We start from the raw sequence: 24,663 nt of genomic DNA on the forward strand, positions 1-24,663 counted from the left end.
GTTTGGTTTACCTCAAAGACTTGTAAGATCAATCTACACCACAACCAAAATACTATAGAACCTTACTTCCCAAAGTGTTTGATAAGCTTATGATGTTTAAGCTTATGATTTCCCCAAACCAGGTGTTTACACTCTCACACTCACTTAGCACTAGCAGCCTCTGAACTTAGAGCAAAAGGTGAATAATGGCTAGGTACTAAGTCCTATTTATAGAGTTTGGGAATGAAAGTATCTTGATTTTACTTGAATAAAAATAATGGCTTTTTAGGTGAAAATAATTTGAATAATCATTCAGTAGAGGCTGAAGACTCGTTCAAAAGATGTTGGACTTATGAAGAAGTTTGAATGGCTGAAAGGAAAAGAATTCAAAAATGTTTGAAATTATGCTGGAGGAGGCGATATATCGCCCCCTGTAGGCGATATATCGCCTGGGCCAGTATGCCCGAGGCGACCGTGCATCGTCTCGTGTTTTCCGTATCTACGTGCTGCGATATATCGCCCCCTATAGCTGCGATATATCGGCACACGCTGATTAATTAAACACGAAATTACACATTTTTAGCTAAGTTTGAATGGAGTAAACAGCATTGACTAAGCCCTCAACGTATTCAAAGCTGCTGACTGGCCCTAATGCATTCAAACTTTACTCCTTATTAAATTTAAACCTCCAAAATACTTAATCTTTAATCACCCATTCATAACATGTGCTTAAAATCCTATTGGTTGATATCTTAACCTTATAGTATAACAAATATTATCCTTAATATCAGTCATATAATCAAACCTTAGGTTATACTTAATATTCTTAAACTATAGGTTAAACTTAGAAAATCTATAAGTACTACTATGAGTGTCCAAATAATTCCCGGTCTGAACCAAAAATCCACAGTAACAAAGATAATACTATACATACTATAATACTACTAAATAATTAGTTAAGTAAAGTTCTTGGACTCTACATGGATATGTCCAAAGCATATGATCGAGTGGAGTGGTCCTTCCTTGGAAAGATGATGGAGAAATTGGGGTTTCATGTTGATTGGATCAGGAAGGTTCTTGATTGTATCTCTTCGGTGGAGTACTCTGTTCTTGTGAATGGTGGGGTGTTTGGTTCTTTTTGGCCTGAGAGGGGTCTCAGACAAGGTGACCCAATGTCTTCGTACCTTTTTCTATTGTGTGCAGAAGGTTTGACTGCTTTGGTTAAACAAGATTGTATTAATAACTTACTCCACGGTTTTCCATGTGGTATTTCAGGGCCGAAGATATCTCACTTGTTGTTTGCGGACGATTCTCTTTTCTTTCTGCAAGCATCGGTTTTGAAGTGTGAAAGATTCAAGCTGCTTTTGTCTTGGTATGGTTCGGCTTCTGGACAGAGGGTCAATTTTGAAAAATCGGTTGTTTGTTTTAGTCCGAACATTGAAACCATTGACAAGAATAATATGATAGCGGCGCTGGAGTAGTAGGTGTGGATTGTCATGAAAAATATCTGGGTCTTCCTTGCTTCGCTGGTCATACCAAATAGGGGATGTTTAATTCTGTGCGTGATCGTATTTTGAAAAAACTTAATGGTTGGAAGGCGAAATCTTTCTCTATGGCGGGTCGTGAGGTTCTCATTAAAGCTGTTATTCAGTCTATTCCTACTTATACGATGTCGCTTTTCAAACTTCCCATGTCTTTCGTGAATAGTATCCATGGTATGTGTGCCAGATTCTGGTGGGGTGGTGATGACACCAAACAAAAGATGCACTGGTGTACTTGGGGGCGACTTTGGTGGCATAAAGAAGATGGTGGTATGGGCTTTCGGGATTTACACCTTTTTAACCAAGCTATGCTAGCTAAACAAGCGTGGCGGCTTTATGATGACCCGAGTTCCCTAGCAGCTAAGGTTCTGAAAGGCTTGTATCACAGGAAAAAGCCCTTTGGTTCTATGGTTAAATCTAAGAATGGTTCTTTTGTCTGGAAAAACATTTTATGGGGAAAGGAGTTGTTTGATGCTGGATCTATTTGGAGAGTTGGGAAACGGTAAGGATATCAGAGTGTATGAAGATGGGTGGGTTCCAATGCCGTCAAACTTTTTGGTTCTGCCTCCTAACTTTTTAGGTGAAGGAAGTGCGGTTTCTCAACTCAGATCTGACTCGGGGGATTGGGATTTGGAGCTCATTCGTGGTCTTTTTGCCCCTGATGAGGCTGCGGCAATCCTATCTATTCCTTGGCCATCTTCTCCGACTCGGGATAGACTAATCTGGGGTTATGAAACTTCTGGTCTTTATTCTGTCAAAAGTGGTTACTGGCTTGCTATTCGCAACCTGGGTGCAAGTCGTGCTTCTTCCTCAGTCGGGTTTTCGGGGTGGTGGAAAAAAATTTGGTCTCTCAATCTTCCTCCGAAGGTTAAGATGTTCTCTTGGCAGATCTCTTCTAATTGGATTCCTACCAAATGCAACCTCACTAAGCACGGTTTATTGACAGACGAGGTATGCCCTATTTGTGATTCTCAGTTAGAAACTACCCATCATGCCTTATGGGGTTGCTCTTCCCTTGCTGACTGTCGTAATCTTAGTGATATCTCTTTGGGAGATCCTCTTGCTGTTTGTCACGATTTCTATGATTTTATTCATCAGTTTCTGGACCATTTGCCAATTGCCTCCTTAGAGCTGATTTTGGTAATTATGTGGAAAATTTGGTTTACGAGAAACAAAAAGGTGCATTATGATAAAACGATTGACTCAGACATTGTTGTTTCTTGGGGTCGTGACTTCCTTGCTAACTATCAGAGAGTAGATAAGCCTCTTGATAATTCTCTCACGTTGGGGAACTCGTCATCCACGCTCATGGGCTCTTTTAGGTCGGCATGGGTGCCGCCTACTAGGGGGATTGTTAAGATCAATGTCGATGCTGCTCTTGATGCCCCTAATGGAAGATGTGGGTTGGGTATGGTGGCCCGTGACTCCACCGGTGATGTTATAGTTTCTGCTGTTTGGCACATTATGGGTACTTTCACTCCTGAAATAGCGGAAGCTTTAGCTTTAAAATATGCTGCCAACCAATGCCGCTTATTGGGTTTCCAATATGTGTGGTTTGAATCTGATTGTTTGAATGTGGTTTTGAAGTTTAATAACCAGGTTCCTTTGGCTTCTTCTCTGGGGTTAGTATTAGCAGATTTTAGACTCAGTTTTTCAGGTTTTCACTCTGCTAGTCTTTCTTTCTGTGCTAGATCCTTTAATACTGTTGCCCATTCCTTAGCTAAATATGCCTTGTTGGAAGTTATTAGTAAGGTTGGTGGCCTGGTTACCCTTCTTGTATCCATGATCTCATTTTATATGAGAAGAATTAATTCAATCAGTCTCCCCCTCACCTTTTCTTCAAGCTATTTGCTTGGTTGGTGAGTCTTGGGGTTTACTCAAAAAAATAAAATGATAAAAAAAAGTCAAACGTTTGATTTGTCTAGTTGATTATTATAATTTTACCACAAAGCTGAGTGGAGTATCTAACTTTGAGGAGTGAGGTTCCAATTTAGTTTTTTCTTTGTTTTTCGTGAAATCAACACAAAAAAAAGAAAAGAAAAGATAAAACTGTAAAATTGAAGAAAAAAAATATTTGATTGTAAAAACGCGAAAATTAGTATTTTATGTAATTTTACCAAAAAAATTTATGTGTTTAAATACTACATTATGTAAACATTGAATATTTTTGTTGCAAATTTCTTAAAACTATAATAAATAACTTTTTGGAAATCTCAAAGGACACTGACCATGTGTTCGATATTTTTTAAATTCATTTAAAAAAAAATATCTATCAAACATTTTATTCAAATATTTAGTTTTTTCTTTGTTTTTTGTGTTGTTACTTTGTTTGTGTGATTGGTTTCGTTAGTTTCGGGTCTATGGAAGATATTGTGGGGAAGTATAATAGTGGTCGGAACGGAACACATTTATGTTTACGTTTGAGAAAAATGCGGATAAAATCTGTATTGGATCACGAAAAATAGAATTTAAACAAGTGCTTGTTGGTGCTTAAACTGTTAAACAATTTTTCGACCAGCGATTGGAATGATGCTTCCTTTATTTGTTTTTGATTCAATTGTATAACCTCATCCTTTTTGCAGAGAAGAACTAAAAGTGGTGGGTGTTGTGAGAATTTTGAACTATGCAAGTATACGCAATCGTAACAAGTAATAAAGTGATAAATCAAGTATCGTTCCCACGAATACCAAAAATTAATCTTCAATTCTAATTGATTCCACAAATAATGAATTCTGAATTTAAAAAACTATAGCAATAAAACAATAAAATCGAAAATAGAGAACTCAATACTAAATATTAATTCAATGTAATAAGAATTAGGGTTATTAACTTTATCAATTATCCACCTATGCCTCTTTAATGTGTATTTAAGAATTCCTTTCTCTATTGTGATAGCATATTACAATTGTAAATAATATTCTTGCTAGGACTTATAACTGTCTACAATAAGTAAATCTCTTACATCTCTATGGTAAATTAACATATCACATGCATTAAACACGTAATCCCTAAGCTATACAAATCATACAAGTACTCTCGTCCAATATAAATCTATGATTATTTGACTATAGCATATTTCTCCTTCACTTCTCAGATCTCAGGTTAAAATCATATAAATCATGCAAATGATAATAAAACATTCACAAGCATTAAACACGAGTCAAATAATTCACAAATTGATAGGAAATTCATAAAAAATTCATTAGATAATCATAAAGTTTCAAGAAGAATTTATTAACACCCTAAATAAGAAATTAGTTCATGCTAAGCATAATCAAATCCATCAAACAAAATATAAACATTACTGCAAGAGAAAGTAAAAGAAGAAGAAAAAAGAATGATAGAACTAGTTAATCTCCAAGCTTTTGCCTTGTAGAGTCCAAGAACTTTACTTAGCTAATTGTTTAGTAGTATTATAGTATGTTTAGTATTATCTTTGTAACTGTGGATTTTGGTTCAGACCGGGAATTATTTGGACACTCATAGTAGTACTTGTTGTAACGCCCCAACTCCTGGGACCGTTACGGTGTGCCTTGTAAATAGTGCTAAACTCGCTAACCGAGTCATTTGGCCAAAATCGTGATCTAAGTATGATTAGCGGTTTAGGGATTAAACATTTTGGTTAAGATGTAACGTTTCACTAGAACGTTTAATATATACATTGGGATCCCGAAAATATAAATTTCAGAGTTTATTACAGAAAATATTTACAACAGGCCGTTCTAAGCGGCAAAACAGGGTTCAACCCTAGTTCCACTTTAAACCTCGGCCGTGGTGGTCGAGCAGCTGCATACGTACACGTCATCACCTAAGCTCTCCAACTCAAGGATGGTCCAGCTTCCTCTTGCCTTTACCTGCACCACATAGCACCCGTGAGCCGTAGCCCAGCAAGAAAACATAGCAATTTTCATAAACATTATCAAATGATTATCATTATAATCACATTAAACATAAAGCTTTCAAACAAGCAAATGAACATCACATGATTTAGCGGGAGAGTGGCTGTTAGGTAAGCCACTAGCCTCCAAGCTCTCTTTTTAGCGGGAGAGTGGCTGTTAGGTAAGCCACCAGCCTCCAAGCTCTCTTTTCTAGCGGGAGAGTGGCTGTTAGGTAAGCCACTAGCCTCCAGGCTCTGTTTTCTAGCGAGAGAGTGGCTGATAGGTAAGCCACTAGCCTTCAAGCTCTGTTTATTCATCGACCCTCAGGGTCGGTCAGGCATCAATGCTCCTTGAGTCATTCAATGCTAGTAGTCGATTAGATCTAATCTCTGTTGGCTTGCGTGATTCACGCTAAGGCCGTTCTGACAAGTAAGTCAGCGCTTCCTGACCTGTGTCCAGTATCACTACTGAACCTGACAAGTAAGTCACAGCTTCACAGCTGATACTAACACTTTTGTCGATCTGACTAGTTAGTCAGTACCATACACAAGTAAGCAATGCTATCAATATGTATCATATGCCAGTTATCCAAGAATAGGGCATTCAGCATGCTTACTAAACAGTTTCTAGCACAGTCATGATCATGCACAAACTCAGAGACTCAAGCTCTGACCAATCTCATATTCATCGTTCATGGCATGCCCTAACACATGTTTCTCGTGCATTACATGCACCACACTTAATTATCCAGCATGCCTCAACAACAGTCATATGCAAATGGGCAAGATTGCCAAGCATTCATTATGCTAACAATGTTTACATTTAAATATCCAACATGCATCCATAATAACCATGCATGTCACATATACACAGGGTGCAGTTTTCTTACCTTGGGTTCGAGCGAGAATTAATAAAAGAAACGACCTTTGAGAACGATCAGCTTTTAATCCTTTAGCGGTCACCTAGTCATAACCAAACATAAAACCTCATCAAAAAGAGTAATTAAATACTTCCAAACCCAACCCAAGCCTCCAAAACATCCAATCCCACTTAACTAGGTAGTAGGATCGATCCTAGGCCCTTAGAGTTAAGTTCCCATCACAAAACCACCATTTAGTATTTTTTTTCCCTTAAGGGTCGCGGCCCTACATGGACCATGCCGCGGCGCGCCCCCCTGATAGAGCCTCCACCACCTTCTTCGAGCTAGGGCCGCGGCGCCCAAGAACAGGGCCGCGGCCCAACTTCGCACTAGCCATTTTTCTTCGTTTTTCCACTTCTAAAACCTTCCAAAAACCCATCTAAACATCTCCAAATCATCAAATCAATATTACCAAACTTCTTAATGGTCGAAAACCACCAAAACCTGAGGCTCAAACCAACCAAAAACTCAACAATTTACAAAGTCCAATCCTAGGCTTAAAAACTTAAGAAACTCAAAACTTAACTAACAAAAATAGAGCACACCTTAAATTCATAATTGAAACTCACCTCAAACACGGTTTTGAATCCCCTTTAATGGCTGTGACAAGTTCCCTAGCTTCCCCCTTTGATCTCCAAGCCTAACTCCTCAAGGTGGCTTTCAAAATTCAAAGAAAAGGGTGATGGAAAGTTTGTACGGGAGAGAAAGGAAGAAAGGATGAGGTTAGGCTCTGTTTTGCTCTGTTTCTACAGCCTTCCAAACCCCCAAAAACTGATATAAATCCTTAAGTTCAAAAGACCATAATGCCCCTAGACCAACTTAAAAGCTTCTAAACACTCCCGAGGGTAAATTCGTCATTTCCAACCTATACTGTTAATTATAATTAACGCTCTCCAATTCCCGCTAATCTCCACATTCTCAAATACCAATAAATCATATCTCATTACCCTTTAATTCCCGGTAATGCTCTAATCATTAAATTCACCTCGAGACTCACCCCGAGCCCCGAACTTAAACCCGTTATGACTAGACCGAACACTTACATCTCATGATCGTCTCATGTCGATAGCTCGAACCAATCCACCTTATAGTGTGGCTATATTAATTAATCACAATCATGCACCCAAAATATACAATTACGCCCACAGTGGCCAAATTACCAAAATACCCTCATAATTAACATATGAGCCCATATGCATGCATTCACCATCATATAATAATATAATTCACGTAAACATGCATATAATCATTACATATCATAATAAATCAATTATGGCCCTCCCGGCCTCCTAATCAAGGTCCTAAACCTTATTAGGAAATTTGGGGCATTACACTTGTAGATTTTCTAAGTTTAACCTATAGTTTAAGAATATTAATTTTAACCTAAGGTTGATTAATATGACTGATATTAAGGATTATATTTATTGTACTATAAGGTTTAGATATCAACCAATAGGATTTTAAGCACATGTTATGAATGGTGATTAATGATTAAGTATTTTTTAGGATTAAATTTAATAAGGAGTAAAGCTTGAATGTTATAGGGTCAGTCAGCAGCTTTGAATACGTTGAGGGCTTAGTCAAGGCTGTTTACTCCATTCAAACTTAGCTAAAAATGTGTAATTTCGTGTTTAAATATTCAGCGTGTGCCGATATATCGCAGCTATAGGGGGCGATATGTCGCAGCACGTAGATACGGAAAACACGAAACGATGCACGGTCGCCTCGGGCATACTGGCCCAGGCGATATATCGCCTACAGGGGGCGATATATCGCCTCCTCCAGCATATGTTCAAACGTTTTTGAATTCTTTTCCTTTCAGCCATTCAAACTCCTTCATAATTCCAGCATCTTTTGAACGAGTCTTCAGCCTCTGCTGAACGATTATTCAAATTATTTTCACCTAAATAACCATTATTTTTATTCAAGTAAAATCAAGATACTTTCATTCCCAAACTCTATAAATAGGACCTAGTACCCAGCCATTATTAACCTTTTGCTCTAAGTTCAGAAGCTGCAAGTGCTAGGAGAGTGTGGAGAGTTAAACACTTGGGTGGGAAAGTCATAAGCTTAATCATCTTTAGCTTGTCAAACACTTTGGGAAGTAAGGTTCTTTAGTATTTCGGTTGTGGTTAGATTGGTCTTGCAAGTCTTTGAGGTAAACCTGAAACTCTATTTCATTTGTTTCAAGTTATTTTCTTTCTCAAAGCCTTCTACTCAGTCCCCTAACCTCATTCTTATTTTGGTTAGGGAATCCAAGTTCTTAAGCACATAAGTTTCGGTAAGCATAATTCTCAATGGTTTAGAGTTCCTATTCATTTTCATTTCTTCTTCTTCATAAGACTCACTCTTTCTCATATGGTTTTAGGAGTGTTCCAAAAGTCCCAACTCAGTCCATCATATCCCGGTAACTTTGGTAAGGAAAATAGGATAGAATCTATATGTGTATTGCTTATGTGTTATGTTATGAAATATGATATGTTATGAATGTGTATGTTTGTAGGCTTGGGCTTATGCCCTATTTGACTAACAAGACCCCAAAAAGATTATGGGCATATGCCTACTTAGCTAGTAGGACCCCACTAATCTCATGGGCATAAGCTTGTTTAGTCTATGGGACCCCAAGTAATTATGGCCATTATAATAAGTGTATGTATTAAGTGTTATGATATGTCTTTACGTTTATTATGAAATTTATGTGTATGACTATGTGTTAGATTTTCCTTGCTGGGCATTAGGCTCATTCCTTTTTGTTTTATGTGCAGGAAAATAGCTTTAGAGGCGGTAAGATTCGTGACGCTTAGAGGATGTGTATCGATGGTGAATGGAGTCAAGGGGCCGAGCGTTATTCGATTCGAGGATGTAGTCTCATTTTATCTTTTATGGTTTTATATGTATTTTCCGCATTTCTTATGTAATTCTTTTCATTTAAATCATGTTTTATTTTTAAAGACAATGGGATCCCATATCCTTCTTGGTATTCTATTTTGTAAGAAGCTCTTATTTTTAACAAGTTACTCAGTAAAATTATGGTATTTCCTCAAAAATATAAGTTTTATGTATAGTTTCGTTAATGGTCCAAATAGTCTAGATTAGTGGGTCATTACATGCCTCCACAGAGTGTTTTCTTCAGTCTCTTCTTAGGGTCCCCTTTCAGAAATCGTCATAATGTTGCTTAAATAGTAGTTTGTGCTTTTAACGTGAAATTCCACTTTTACCCCCGCTTAAAATGCCCTAATCTGCACATTGACCGCCTCAGGTGCCGCAGCCCCATAAGTGTGCGCCGCGGCCCATGTCCTCGATTGCAAAACTCACCGGTCTCTGACTTAACCAGCGTCGCGACCCTACTATGCCTGTGTCGCGACTCTAATTCCTTAAGTAATAGCACAACATCTCCAAAAGGTTGCATCGCGACCCTCGTTTGCCCAAAACCTCCAACTCTCTGTTTCATCACAGTGTCGCAACTCAAATACTCAGCGCCACAGCTCTAATGTCCGATTTTTGCTAATTTACTTATTTTCAAGGCCAAACACAATATTTTCATCAATTCTTCCATAAATTCTAAAATATTAACAAACTAAGGCAAAAAAAGCATCATACTGCACAAACATAACTAAATAAGCTCAAAAATTCCCTAAAATTACCCTCTAAAACACTATAAAAACTACTCTATCAGCAGGGTACTTGTTATGTGACCTTGTGGGAGTGTGCTATAAGGTGAAGGCTGACGAATCCGGTAAGTGCTTGGGGTAGTTCGTTTGTATTAGAGATAAACTTAACATTTCTAAACCACTTCGTCTCACATTCATTTTGGGGATGATTTTGAAACTATTTGGGTAGATTTTTAATATGAACGTACGATTACCTAAGTTTTGTTTTTAGTGTAGTACAATTGGGCATGGTATTAGAGATTGTGTGGTCAAGTCGGGAGTATTGGTAGATGGGATTGAGCGCTTTAACTATGATACATGGCTAAAGGCAAAATATTATGAAAAAAACTTTCAAACGTAGGATAGGTCAAAAAAAGGGTACTCGTTGAATATCATGTGTCTAAGGAAGATGAGTGTAACACCCCAATTTCCCTAATATGGCTTAGTGCCTGGATTAGGGGGTCAGGAGGCAATAATTGAATTAATTAGATGCTTATGTGTTATGAGCATGTTATTATGTGAATTGTATTATGATATGATTATGCTTGCATGTTTAAGTGTTTAAATATGCACGTAGGCCCGTTTCTTATTAAAAGGGCATTTTCTTAATTTTTTACCAGTTGAGGGTATAATTGTAAATATGTATGATATATGATTGCGAACACATTATTACATGGATATATTTAAGTTACTTGGCACGAGATGATCCTAGGGAGCTAGTTAGCAGAAAAGTCACAACGGGGTAAAATACCTGGCTCGGGGCGAGCTGAGGGGTTGTAATGCCCCAAATTTCCTAATAAGGTTTAGGACCTTGATTAGGAGGCCGGGAGGGCCATAATTGATTTATTATAGTATTTAACTATTATATGCAAGTTTACGTGAATTATATTATTATATGATGGTGGATGCATGCATATGGGAGAATCTATTATTGTGAGGGTATTTTGGTAATTTGGCCACTGTGGGCGTAATCGCATATTTTGGGTGCATGGTTGTGATTAATTAATATAGCCACATTATAAGGTGGATTGGTTCGAGCCAATTGACATGAGACGATCATGAGATGTAAGTGTTCGGTCTAGTCATAACGGGTTTAAGTTCGGGGCTCGGGGTGAATTTAATGATTAGAGCACTACCAGGAATTAAAGGGTAATGGGATATGATTTATTGGTATTTGGGAATATTGAGAATAGCGGGAATTGGAGAGCGTTAATTATAATTAACGAGATAGGCGGGAAATGACAGTTTTACCCTCGGAAGCTTTTAGAGGGATTTATTTGGCTTAAGGGCATTATGGTCTTTTGACCTTAAGGATTTATATCAGTTTTAGGGGGTTTGGAAGGCTGTGGAAACAGAACTAAAACAGAGCTCATCCTCATCACTTCTCTTTCTCTCCCGTGCAAGTCTTCCTTCATTCTTTTCTTTGGATTTTGAGAGCCACCTTGAGGAGTTAAGCTTGGAGATCAAAGGGGGAAGCTAGGGAACTTGTCACATCCATTTAAGGGGATTCAAAACCGTGTTTGGGGTGAGTTCCAGTTATGAATTTAATGGTGTGCTCTGTTTTTAAGTTAAGTTTTGAGTTTCTTAAGTTTTTACGCTTAGAATTGGACTTTGGCAATTGTTGAGTTTTTGGTTGGTTTGAGCTTCAGGTTTTGGTGGTTTTGGACCATTGGGAAGTTTGGTAACTTTGATTTGGTGGTTTGGAGATGTTTAGATGGGTTTTTGGAAGGTTTTAGAAGTGGAAAAACGAAGAAAAATGGCTGGTGCGAAGTTGGGCCGCGGCCCTGTTCTTGGGAGCCGCGGCCCTAGCTTGAGGAAGGTGGAGGAGGCTCTGCCAGGGGGGCGGGCCGCGGCATGGTCCATGTAGGGTCGCGGCCCTTAAGGGAAAAATTGCCCAAAAGTGTGTCTTTGTGATGGAAACTTAACTCTAAGGGCCTAGGATCGATCCTACTACTTAGTTGAGTGGGATTCGATGTCCCGGAGGCTTGGGTTGGGTTTGGAAGTATTTAATTACTCATTTTGATGAATTTTTATATTTGGTTATGACTAGGTGACCGCTAAGGGCTTAAAGGTTGATCGTTCTCAAGGGTCGCTCTTTAAATCGTTCTAGCTCGAATCTGAGGTAAGAAAACTGCACCCTGTGTATATGAGACATGCATGGTTATTATTGATGCATGTCGGTTGATTATTATGTATGACATGCGTGGTTATTATTGATGCATGTCGGTTGATTATTATGTATGACATGCATGGTTATTATGATGCATGTTGGTTGATAAATGAGTATGACATGCGTGGTTATTATTGATGCATGTCGGTTGATTATTATGTATGACATGCATGGCTACTCTTGATGCATGCTGGTTGACTATTAAACGTGACATGCATGGCTGTTATTGGTGCATGTTAGATTGCTGGATTTATTGCATATGATGCATGAGAAACATGTGATTAGGACATGCTTTGTATACTGGGTATGATATCGTTCAGAGCTTGAGCCTCTGTGTTTATGCATGGTCCTAGTTGTACTAATACCTGTTTAGTAAGCATGATGAGTACCTTGTTTATGGATATGGAACATGTGATATATGATTGGCGGCATGACTTACTTGTGTATGACACTGACTAGTCAAAAACCGACTCTAAAGTCGAGAATCACGCATTGAATGGCTCTATGGCATTAATGCTAGACTGACCCTAGGGTCGAAGAACTTATAAGCGCTTGCCTGGTCTACGACCAGATGACTATAGCCAAGGTATATGACCCCGGTGACCGTTTGTCACATGGCTAATGGACGTTGTCCATAGTTTCGACTCTAAAGTCGTGAGGAAGGTTATGTTGGTGACTAATCACCTTGCACCTGTCCTAATCAAACTTAAGAAAGAATCACTTATCGGTTAAGCCCTGGTGACCCTATCGTCACATGGCTAGAGGGAGCGATGCTCATTATTGTGACTTTTGGCTATTGTCACCTATTTTCTTGGACTGATAGTCCCGAATGGTTATTATGATCGTTGTTGATATTATATCATGCTTTATTGTGTTTTCTTGTTGGGCTTTGGCTCACGGGTGCTACGTGGTGCAGGTAAAGGCAAGAGGAAGCTGGACCATCCTTGAGTTGAAGAGCTTAGGTGATGATGTGTATATATGCAGCTGCTCGTCCGCCACGGCCGAGGTTTAAAGTGGAACTAGGGTTGAACCCTGTTTTGCCGCTTAGAATGGCCTGTTGTAAATATTTTCTGTAATAAACTCTGAAATTATATTTTCGGGATCCCAATGTATATATATTAAACGTTCTAGTGAAACGTTCTAGTGAAACGTTATCTCCTAACCAAAGTTTTAATCCCTAAATCGCTAATCATACCTAGATCACGATTTTGGCCAAATGACTCGATTAGCGAGTTTAGCACTGTTTACAAGGCACACCGTAACGGTCCCTGGAGTTTGGGGCGTTACAGGGGTATTTTGGTAAATTACCGGGAATTATAGAGTAACGGGAATTAATTGATGAAATATTGGGTTGGTAGATTATTATATGAGATAATTTGAGGTTGGCAGAAATTATGAGAAACGACAACTTTGCCCTTGGAGTAACTATTGAGGTAAAATGGGGCAAGGGGCATTGTGGTCATTTGACCACATGAGTCAATTGACTAGGCCAACAGCTGGGTACCTAGCTCAGTCACGTACAACATTGTTCTCTTTGGTTTGAGAGAATTTTCCTTTTAAGAGCACATAAGGCAATCTAAGACTTAATCAAGCTTTGGATTTTTGGTGAAAGTTGGAGCCAATTCTTGTGGAGTAGTAGCTGAGGTTCGGGTCTAAGGACTGCTAGGGTTGTCATCTACCTCAAGGAGTTCGAAATCAAAGGTGAGGTTTCCCCTGTTTTGGTATTCAATGGTGTTCTTGAGGTCTTTTATGATTTTGGTTCCTAGTTTAGTGTCTAGGGGTGTTTGGGGCGGTTTGATTAGTGGGTTTTATTGTCTGGACTTATTAAATAGTTTTTATGGCTAGAATTCTGTTAAAACCATCTGGATTGGTCAAAATTAGGGTCTGAAATTGCTACTAATCGCTGGGTTTGCGATTTGGGGAAGAACATCAATTATGGGCATATTTCAGGTTCTAGGGGACCTAGCGCGATTGCGCTAGTGTCCCAGAAAGGGGAAATTGGGTTCCAATTTAGGGGCTCGAGTTATGGGGCGCGACCACGCCAATGGCCAGAAGTCCCAATATTTTTGTGGGTGCGACCTCACCAAGGGCCCCAAAATGATGAAATACTGATTTTAGGGCTAGGCCTGGGGTCTCAGGGAATTTGACTTGGGAGCCCGCTTGGGGGCTCGGGGGACATCATTAGCGCCCCGTTAACTGGCTACCATGGATTTAAGAGTTAGAGTTCACTTTGGAACTCGGGTTCTAGGGGTAAGTCCCGGTGAACATATATTGGTGTTGTGATCAGGGTTTCCGCCAGGCTTAGGTCAGGACTAGCGCTCGGGGTCGTTTCGTTATTCGCACGAGGATCGAGGTAAGAAAACCGCACCCGATGCATGAGTTACGTGACTAGGGCTTGGCCCGTTGTTGAATGTATTATGATCAGGGCTTGACCCAATTGTCAAATGTTTTATGATTAGGGCTCGACCCAGCTACTAAATGTATTATGATTAGGGCTCGACCCAACTATTAAATGTAATATGATTGGGCTTGACCCAACGGTTAAATATAATATGATTAAGGCTTGGCCCAACTATTAAACGTAATATGATTGGGGCCTCAACTATTAAATGTAATATGAATGAGGCTTGGCCAAACAGTTAAATGTAAACATGATTAGGGCTCGGGCCCAGCTAATGAACATGATTATAATTATGCATTTGTATACTTGTGTAAGTACATTGTAATACTTTGTATCTGTGGAAGATGAATGTACAATTTGTATGTCTGTTCCCGACTGGGAGGCTCAACTTCTAAGTCGGGAGTATGATGAATGTATTATATGTATGTTTGTTCCCGACTGGGAGGCTCGGCTTATAAGTCGGAAGTCTATCTATTGCACCTAACCAAAAGCTCATCCTGGTAGTCAAGGGCATACTTGATCAAAAAAGGGCTCAGCTTATAAGCCAAGGGACAACAAGGTCCGACTTATAAGTCGAGGAATTACAATCCTGACTTATAAGTCGAGGAATTACCAGGCTCGACTTATAAGTCGAGGGTTCACAAGGCTCGACTTATGAGTCGAGGGTTTGCAATGCTCAACTCATCAGTCGTGATCAACATTATGCGCGCTGAGCGCGGGTCGTTATGGCTAGGCCACCCTGGGAGTGCATCATGCACTCGACTGGCTCTGATGCCACTTGAATAAATGGGAGTGTGACACTCACTTGTGTGACCCTATGGTCACTTACTTGTATAGTGTGTATGCTTGGTTTCAATTATTACTATTAAGCATGTTGTTACATTCGGTTGAGTACTTGAGTGTATTAATATGCTTTCTTGCTGAGTCTTTTGGCTCACGGGTGCTTTGTGATGCAGGTAAGGGTAATGAGAAACTTGGCCATTCATGAGTTGGAGAGCGTTACGGGCGATGTGTACATATGCAGTCTGCTCGACCGCCACGACCAAGGTATCACATGGGAACTAGGTGTTGACGCCGTTTTTCGTCAACAGTGAGTATAGAGCACGTAAACAATAATTAGCTATGGCCAGAAAAATATAATAACACAAACCGGATTTTTTACGTGGTTCAGCAGTTAACTCTGCCTAGTCCACGAGCCTTTGTTATTAGGACTTAAAATGATTTCTGAAAATTCATTAAGAATGAATTCTCCAGAGTTTCCCTCAAGATCACAAAAATTCGGTCCTTTTCAAAGGTACGAGACTTCTCTATTTATAGAGGAAGTCTCAGGATACAATCCCACACGTCTCTGGGAGGTTATCCGTTACATTAATAAATTTAATGGCTTTAAAAGCCTGTAACTCCTATATACAAGGAAATGTCCCCTGAAGACCAGGGGGCGTATAACTGACTGATAAATATCCCTTTATTATAGGGAAGTTACAACAATAAATGTAGACTGCGTCTTTCCAAATGACTCATTAAGATGTTCGAAGTCAGCAATCGACATCACCAGCATCGTACCAACCCAGGTCTCTGATTGACTTTCGAGTTGTATTATTTTCTCCAAGACCACATAGTTTCGAGCTCATACATATGTCAGGCTCGGGACTTTTGATCCGAGGCCACCCGAGAATAGACGCACTCCGATGTGTGTCTTTCGAACTTACAGGGCTTCGAGGTCACCCATATTCGAGGTTGCCACCTGCTTTCTAGGATCGACGCCTAGGTTGCGAACATGTATTCTAGTTATTGCGAGCTCACACCTGACGAATCCAGCTTTCGATATCACAATTCTCAAGGCTCGAAATCTAGGTGTAACACTAGGGTTGGATCCTGTTTTGCCGCATAGGTCGGCTTATTTTGTAATCCCTGAGTTGAAAACAAATTTTTAAACTTGTATTATGGGTTCCCATATAAAGACTAAAGTTTTCTTTTAATGGAAATGTTTATTCGTTGACCAAGATTTTTAATACATGAACTCTTAGTGGCTTAATCACATGTTTTAGTCCAAATGACTCGTTTAGCGAGTCCAACACTAATTTTAAATACACGTGGTAACAGACCCTAATTAGCAAGGCGTTACAATTGTAAATCACAAAAGAGGAGGAGAAAGTTATTAGAGTGGCAGAATCTGGTTTCTAAGGGGCATTTGGTCTATTGCTTGGAAAACAATTGTAAGAATGATATCATTGTCATTCAGGATATCCAGGATATAGATGGCTTTTCTTTGAATGACCTTATCGTTGGAGATATCCAATTTTTCCTTTCTCTTTGCGTGTTGGGTCATGCCATTTTGTTCATTACATGAGGGAAATCAAGCGGACCATACACCGGCAAAAAATAGTTTTTTTGATGATTTTAAGTCCTTACATTTGACTGTAATTGCATGTTGTATTGTTTGAGGGGCAGATGATGATATGTTGCTCTAATTCAATATGATTCATTTTTTTAAAAATTGAACTGAAACGATAGTTAATTCGATCTGTGAATTGTGATCAATGAAATCAAACATTTCTTAAGCCTTTGATTAAACAGAAGTGGACTAATGTATGAGGAGATATAAATATTGGGCTATATATGACACAAAAAATCATGGGATATATTTGGCATAATTTTTAGCATTATACTCCAATGTACAATTATAAAAGTTGATGTAAAAATTAATTTTTTATTTAATATTTATTGAAAATATACAAAAAGTAATACTTTATTGTTAATAGTTAAAGATAATAATAAAATAATAAGATAAAAATTTAGTATTTAATACTAATAGATAAAAATAGTATTAAAATAATGAAAATGACATAAAAATAATTAAAAAAATATAGTATTTATAGTGATGCAAAATATGAATTATGTTATATTGTGTATTAAATTTAGTACAACTTTTCCAATGTGTCAAATTTAGTGTAACCTTTGACACTTCATTGGAACAAATATTTTCTAAAATGTGATATATTTTAGCAATGTATCACCAATATAACACTCCATTAGAGATTTTAAACAGAGTTGGGGCCATTTTTTTTTGGACTTTAAACTTTAAAGCTTATAGTTTTTTTCTTTAAAATGTTCTAGTATTAAAAGAGTTTTACCAAGTCTATTTTCTATCAATAAAAATACTATTTTCATTCTCTATGTTTTAACTACACACGTTGTGTTACATATATAAGTATAAATATAAATATAAATATAAATATATATATTTCGTCGTTACATATACTAATCATGTGTTATGTATTAATTTCACTTATTTTTCTATTGACATATTTTTTCTAATGTTTGATTGAAATATTATCACTCATAGTTTTTTTTATATACACTCATGAATAAAAGGAATCGCGTGTGATAAAATTGGGCAAACATCATCTTTTCTTCTAAAAAAAAATTATAGTAATTCTTTATAATCAGTTTTCTAATTGTATCTTTCTTGTGTTATTAGTTTCTTGATTTGTACATCGCTTGACTGTTCATCAATATGAAACATTAGCATATAAATAATAAAATAAAAGAAGAACAAAAATCTTATTAAATTAAAATAACAGCACTTACATAACATACTCAATTAATAAGAAAAATATTCTATGGATCCAAAAAAAATCTATAATTATTTGCTGAAACCTCTATTGGTTAGACTTTTGATCATCACTTTAAGTTTATTCTTCAGCCACTTCTTTGTTTTGGTTCTCAAAGTCTCCTCCTTTTTTATAAATTTATAGCTCTTCAGAAAATTCTCTCGATCAACATAATATTTCTTATCATGAAGCTTTAAACTATTACTATCATGTGTTGTAGAAAAGTTATCCTCATGATCTTCATGGTTGAATTCAATAATTTTCTTGGCAACCAAACAATGCTCCATTATGAAAGTTAGAGTTCTTTTTGTGCATGTGAGTGTGTTTAAATCCCTGCTTGTCCAATGATTTATAGGCAATTCTTCTATTCATATGTCTATTCAAATTAATATTTATTTATAAGATTTTTTTATATTTAAAATAAATATTATTTCATAAACTATATCTTTTGCAAATATCTATATCTTTTAAAAACTCCCTCCAAAAAAGTAGTTAAACAAATAATCATGAAGAGAAAATCTTGGGAGGTAGTTGATTTTAAATTTGATTATTTACGTTCTTTTTAATTATATATGAATTGTTTATCTTTAAAAAGAAAAAGAAAAAAAAATCCCCGTCATTTGAATTTTAATGAGATTTTATCATTTGGATTTTCTTTGACATTTGGATTTTAATTATATTACTTCAAAGTTAAAACATAAAATTGAAAAATCCTCAAAAATAATTATAACAACCTTTTAAATTTTATTTTAATCGATTATAATCTCAAATATTTGATTATATTAGTTTCTGAATTATACTATACTTGTTATAATTTGGTCCTTATAGTTTTGATTTTTGTAATTAAAATTTTAAACGGTTAATTTCTTAGCAATTAACTCCTTTTTTATTTAATGTAACAGAATCAATTTTAAAAAAATGAAGATTAAGATTTTTTTTAATACTAATTGATAAAAGCAACTTTTTTTAATAATAATAGTTTCAGCCATTATACTTTTTTTTAATAGTAATTAAATCACAACAGATTAAAGTGAAGAAATACGGACAAATGGAGTGATCATTTTCATCCAAATAAGTTTATTGTCTACCCAAAAGGGCATGTAAATCAATCTATTGGCCATTTATAAGAAGATTTTTTGTTGAACTTTGAAAAATATGGTAGTTTTTTTTCCTTAAGTTTTTTATGGCATATTTTTTTTGTTTGCATTTTTATGGGAGTTTTTTTTCTCATATATTTGTAAAATTCTATTTATATACCATAATATTGTACCTTTCATACATTTTTAGTAATTAATTTTGATATTATTTTTATAATTTTAATCTATTTATATTATTTTTTATCATTCATATTTTATAAATATATATATTTTTTTACATAATTCTTTGAAGAAAAAAAACTGAGACTTTCATCACCACTTGTATTCCTATTGCTTCTTATTTTCTTCAATTTTTTATCTTCTTCAATCAACATTTTATCCGCAGTAATTGGTTACCATTATCAAAACAATTTTGATTTTGATTTTGATTTTTATTTGTGATAGTAATCCTGTGTCACTATCAATTTTTTTAGTAATGTGTGGTAACTCGTTATAACAATAAAAATCAGTTTTGTTATTTAAGTGGTGTTGTAGTAACAAGTTACAGCTATCAAATTCATTTTGATTTTTTTAGTAATGTACAATTATCAAAATATCAACTGAATTGTAGCTGGTTACTTAGTGTGATTTGAAAAAATAAACTGATATGAAAAAATAAACTAAATTGATTGTGATGGTAACTGGTTATAACTAGGTCTAAAAAACAAAATAGATATGAAAAATATAACTACTTGCGATGGTAACCAGTTACTTAGCCAGACCTGGAAACAAATAGGATCACAAACAAAAAAGCTAAACTAGTCATAATCGTAATTTGTTACATATTCAGATCTTAAAAAAAAGAATCAATCGCTATGGTACCTGGTTACTTAGTCAGGTGTGAAAATAAAATTAGATCTAAACAAACAAATCTAAAGTAATCGTTATTGTAACTAGTTATAGCTAGATCTAAAAAAAAATACAGATATGAATAAAAAAGAATCAAATGTCATTGTACCCGGTTACTTAAACAGATCTGAAAAAAAAAAACAAGAAATCATAACAGATCGTGACTATAACCGGTAATAGTTAGGTTTAGAAGGAAAAAAAATTAAATATGAAGTGCAAAATCATATTTGAAATGGAAAAACCCGATGTGAAAAAGAAAAAGAAGAACAAAGAGAATAAAAATAAAACTAGATCTGCAGAAGAAGAAGAAGAAGAAGAACTAGAGGGGCGGAGGTACGTCACAATCAGGGGCGGGGGCGCAGGTGTGTCGTCGTCGTCGAGGGAGGGGGAGGAGGTAGTATCACCGGTGGAGGGCTGAGATGAGAGACTAAATATGGAAGGAGAGAAGAAGAAAGGAGAAAAGAGAGAGAGATGTCATGATGGAGAGAAATGAGAGAGTGAAAGAGAGTTTTGTGTATTTATGATTATGGTAATCTATTTTTTATATTCTATGGAATTACTATATTTAAAAAAAATTCAAAACTTACCATATATTTTGTATAATTATTTTTTCCCCAAAAATATAAAAACTATGTTTATTTAATTTCATATTTATGTAAACTTCTCTTATGAGAAAATCAACTAACGAGAAAAAGAAATACTCTGGAAAATTAATTAGACAATATTACTTTAAAATAGAAAAATCAACGACTGTGTGAACAAAAATACCAAATACTTAACCCAAGTAAGGCTCGCCTATAAAAAATATGCTTCAACTTGAAAGACCATTATTGATAAGTTACAAATATATGCATTCTTATACATGTAAATACTATCTTGGCTCATGTGTAGTGCAAAAATTATCGATTAGACCATTTATTTCGTTAAATAACAATTCATACTCTATGTTTTGCAAAATTGAACAAAATAATACTCTAAGCCCGATTTTGGTAACACATTTTTTAAATATGACCAAAATGCCATCAAGTTTTATTAATTAATGAATTAAATAAATAGTTAAAAATATATTTTATAATAAAAAATAAATGAAATTGTTTTTAAATAAAAGATAATTAAAAAACTTTGAATTCTCTTGCCTCTTTCTTCTCAAACAATAATCAACGTATAAATATATGAAACTAAATTAATATTAAACGTTTGATTATTATAATTTTCTCTTTAAATTTGAAGCCAAAGTAAAATGAATCATGATAATTGATTTATTATAGTTCTAATTTTTGTAATTAAATTTTTAACGGATAATTTCTTAGCAATATCAATTTAAGAAAAATTATGAAGATTTAGATTTTTAATACTAATTAATAAAAGTGATATTTGCAGCAAAACTCCCTAACCTTTTTGAGTTAATGTACCAATAATCCCAATAAAAAATTTTGACGGCAATACCCCCGACTGTTACATTTTTCTTGCAGCCGCTGTAACGCCCTGGTTACCCCAAGACCATTACGGTGAACGATGAACCGTGAATTTAACTCGCTATCCGAGTTCTTTGGTTAAAAACGTGCTTCTAGGTGTTATTAATAGGTTAAGGTGGAAAAACAATCAAAAGGAAATAATATATTTTATTTAAAACATAAAATTGTTCATGGGTCCATAAAAAAACATTTAAAAGTTATTTACAGTTCAAAATTGTCATTACAGTTTCAAATTTACAAACCCGCCGACCTAAGCGGCAAAAATAGGGTAAACCCCCTAGTTCCTCTGAGAACTCATTGGCCGTGGTGGTCAAGCGGCTGCATATGTACACAGCACCACCCAAGCTCTCCACTCAAGGCTGGGTGAACTTTTCTTTCCCTTTACCTACACCACATAGCACCCATAAGCCAAAGCCCAGCAAGAAAACACAATATTACATGAATATAATATCAACAATTATCATAATAATCATTCAGGACTTTCGGTTCAAAATAGAGGAGTGACGACTAGAAAAGTAAAAAAAGTGGGTTCTGTTCCCATTAGCCTTGTGACGATAGGGTCACCTGGGCTTTACAAATAAGTGATCCTTTCACTAGCTTATCAAGATATGTGTTTGATGAACTACTCGCCAATATAACCTACCGCATGACCATAGAGTCACAACCATGGGATTCCGCTCCCTAGCCACGTGACAAGCAGTCACCTAGGCCTTAGGCCTTGGCTCTGAGTAACTAGTCCTAGACTAGTCAAGCGCTTATAATTTTCACCGATCTTAAGGTCGGTCCAGCATTAATGCTCCTAGAGTCATTCAATGCTGATATCAATTAGATCTAATCTTTTGTCGGCCCTGTGTTCAGGACGCTTATACCGTTCCTGACTCCCAGGTCAGTAATACGCGACCAGTGCAGATTTTGAATAGTCAGTGCCATACACAAGTAAGCAAGATTTACTAAGCATTTAATATGCAATCAATATCCACATGTAATCACCAGCATGCCTCAACAACAACCACGCATGTCATATACACAGAGTGCATTTTTCTTACCTCTGATTCGAGCGAGAATGAATAAAAGAACGACCCTTGAGAAAGATCAACCTTTAAGTCCCTTAGCGGTCACCTAGTCATAACCAAATATGAGATAACATCAATAAAATGAATAACAAAGGTTCCTGAACCAAGATCTAGCCTCCGAGACATCGAATCCTACTAATCCGGGTAGTAGGAACGATCCCGATGCCTAAAACTGAGTTCCCATGATCAAAACACCCAATTGGCCTCAAAACTCTTCATTAGTCGCGGCCCTAGAACTGTAATACCCCGGATTCCCTATTATGGTTAATGGCTGGTTTAGTAGGCTGGGAGGGCCATAACTGTTTAATTATGCCATTAAATGTGTTTATGCATGTTTATGAGAATTATATTATAATATGATGTTAAATGCATGCATGTGAGTCCACATTTGCCTATAGGGGTATTTTGGTAATTTGGCCCGTTGAGGGTATACTTGAATATTTGTTTGCGTGATAATGATATATTGTGAGACCACATTATAATGTGGATTGGTTCGAGTATTTCGACATGAGACGATCTTTAAACATGATTTATCGGTTTGGTCATAACAGGTTTGAGCTCGGGGCTCGGGGTGAGTCTCGGGGTGATATTGGTGGTTATAGCGTTACCGGGGATTTTAGGGTAACGGGATATGAAATATTGGAGTTTGAGGATATTGAGATTAGCGGGAAATGGGAAGCGTTAATTATAATTAACGGGTTAAGCGGGAAGTACCAATTTTGCCCTTGGGGTGGCTTTAGAGGCTTAAGATGACACAAGGGGTATTTTGGTCTTTTTGGAAGGATATATATGACTTAAGTGACTTAGAAAGCTGTGGAATAAACAGAGCAAAATAGGGGTTTGCTTCCTCCATACCCGTACATCACCTTCTTCATCTTCTCCATTGCTCCTTTGATGGTTTTGTGTTCTTGGTGATAGTTCAAGCTAGAGGAACTTAAGGGCTGGATTGGAGACTTGTTTTAGCTTGTGTGGGAGGTTCAAAATCAGTTCTAAGGTGAGTTTTAGCCACTGATTTTTATACATGCTCTGTTTTTCGTTTTGGTTTTTAACTCATGGTTTTTGATGGGGGGAGTGAGGATTAAAGGGAGTTTTTGGTGTTAGTTGATTGGGGTTTAATGTGAGTGAGCTAAGGTTGTTATTTGGGGATTCAATTACATGTTTGGAGGAGGTTTTATGATGGTTTGGGAGGCTGGTTTGAGAGGGAAAACGCAGGGTTAAAATTCTGGTGCGTGTGGCCGACTTAGCTGGCCTGGGCTGGGCGCCGCGGCGCAGCAGGGGAGCGCCGCGGCCCTTGGCGTTTGGAAGAGGGAGAGCCCTCTCTGTTTGAGGGCGCGCCGCGGCGCAGAAGCAGGGAGGGTCGCGGCCCTTAAGGCTAATTTTGCTAAAAAGTGGTTTTTAGCTTGGGGATTCAAACCATAGGCCTCGGGGTTGGACCTAGTACCCGGTTGGGTAGTATTTGATGTCTCGGGGGCTGGGATTTGGTTTGGGAACCCTTGGTTATCATTTTTATTGATGAATCCTATATTTTGGTTATGACCAGGTGACCGTCGAGGAATTTAAAGGTTGATCGTTCTCAGGGGTCGTTCATATTATAATACTCACTCGAACCAGAGGTAAGAAAACAGTGTATGAATACAGTTGCACCCTGTATAGGTATATGACATGCATGGTTTGATATTAAGGCGTGTTGTTTGATATATGTGGACATGGATTGCATATTAAATGCTATTGAATGCTGATTGCCTGCTTGAAACACTGACTAGTCAGGGACTGACTCTAAAGTCGAGAGTCATGCATTGAATGGCTCTAAAGCATTAATGCCAGACCGACCCTAGGGTCGAAGAACTTATAAGCGCTTGCCTGGTCTACGACCAGATGACTATAGCCAAGGTATATGACCCCGGTGACCGTTTGTCACGTGGCTAAGGGACGTTGTCCATAGTTTCGACTCTAGAGTCGTGAGGAAGGTTATGTTGGT

At 36.9% G+C, this 24,663-nt stretch overlaps 1 protein-coding gene across 1 annotated transcript; it reads left to right on the plus strand.

Moving 5' to 3' along the window:
• Positions 1 to 1,591: 1,591 nt before the first annotated feature.
• Positions 1,592 to 2,026, plus strand: LOC133780126 (uncharacterized mitochondrial protein AtMg00310-like). The gene has a single exon (XM_062220003.1). It carries the CDS (start codon positions 1,592 to 1,594, stop codon positions 2,024 to 2,026), a length of 435 nt encoding a protein of 144 aa, XP_062075987.1.
• Positions 2,027 to 24,663: the final 22,637 nt, after the last annotated feature.

Source organism: Humulus lupulus, chromosome 1, assembly GCF_963169125.1.
Source record: "Humulus lupulus chromosome 1, drHumLupu1.1, whole genome shotgun sequence".
Classification (NCBI taxonomy): Eukaryota; Viridiplantae; Streptophyta; class Magnoliopsida; order Rosales; family Cannabaceae; genus Humulus; species Humulus lupulus.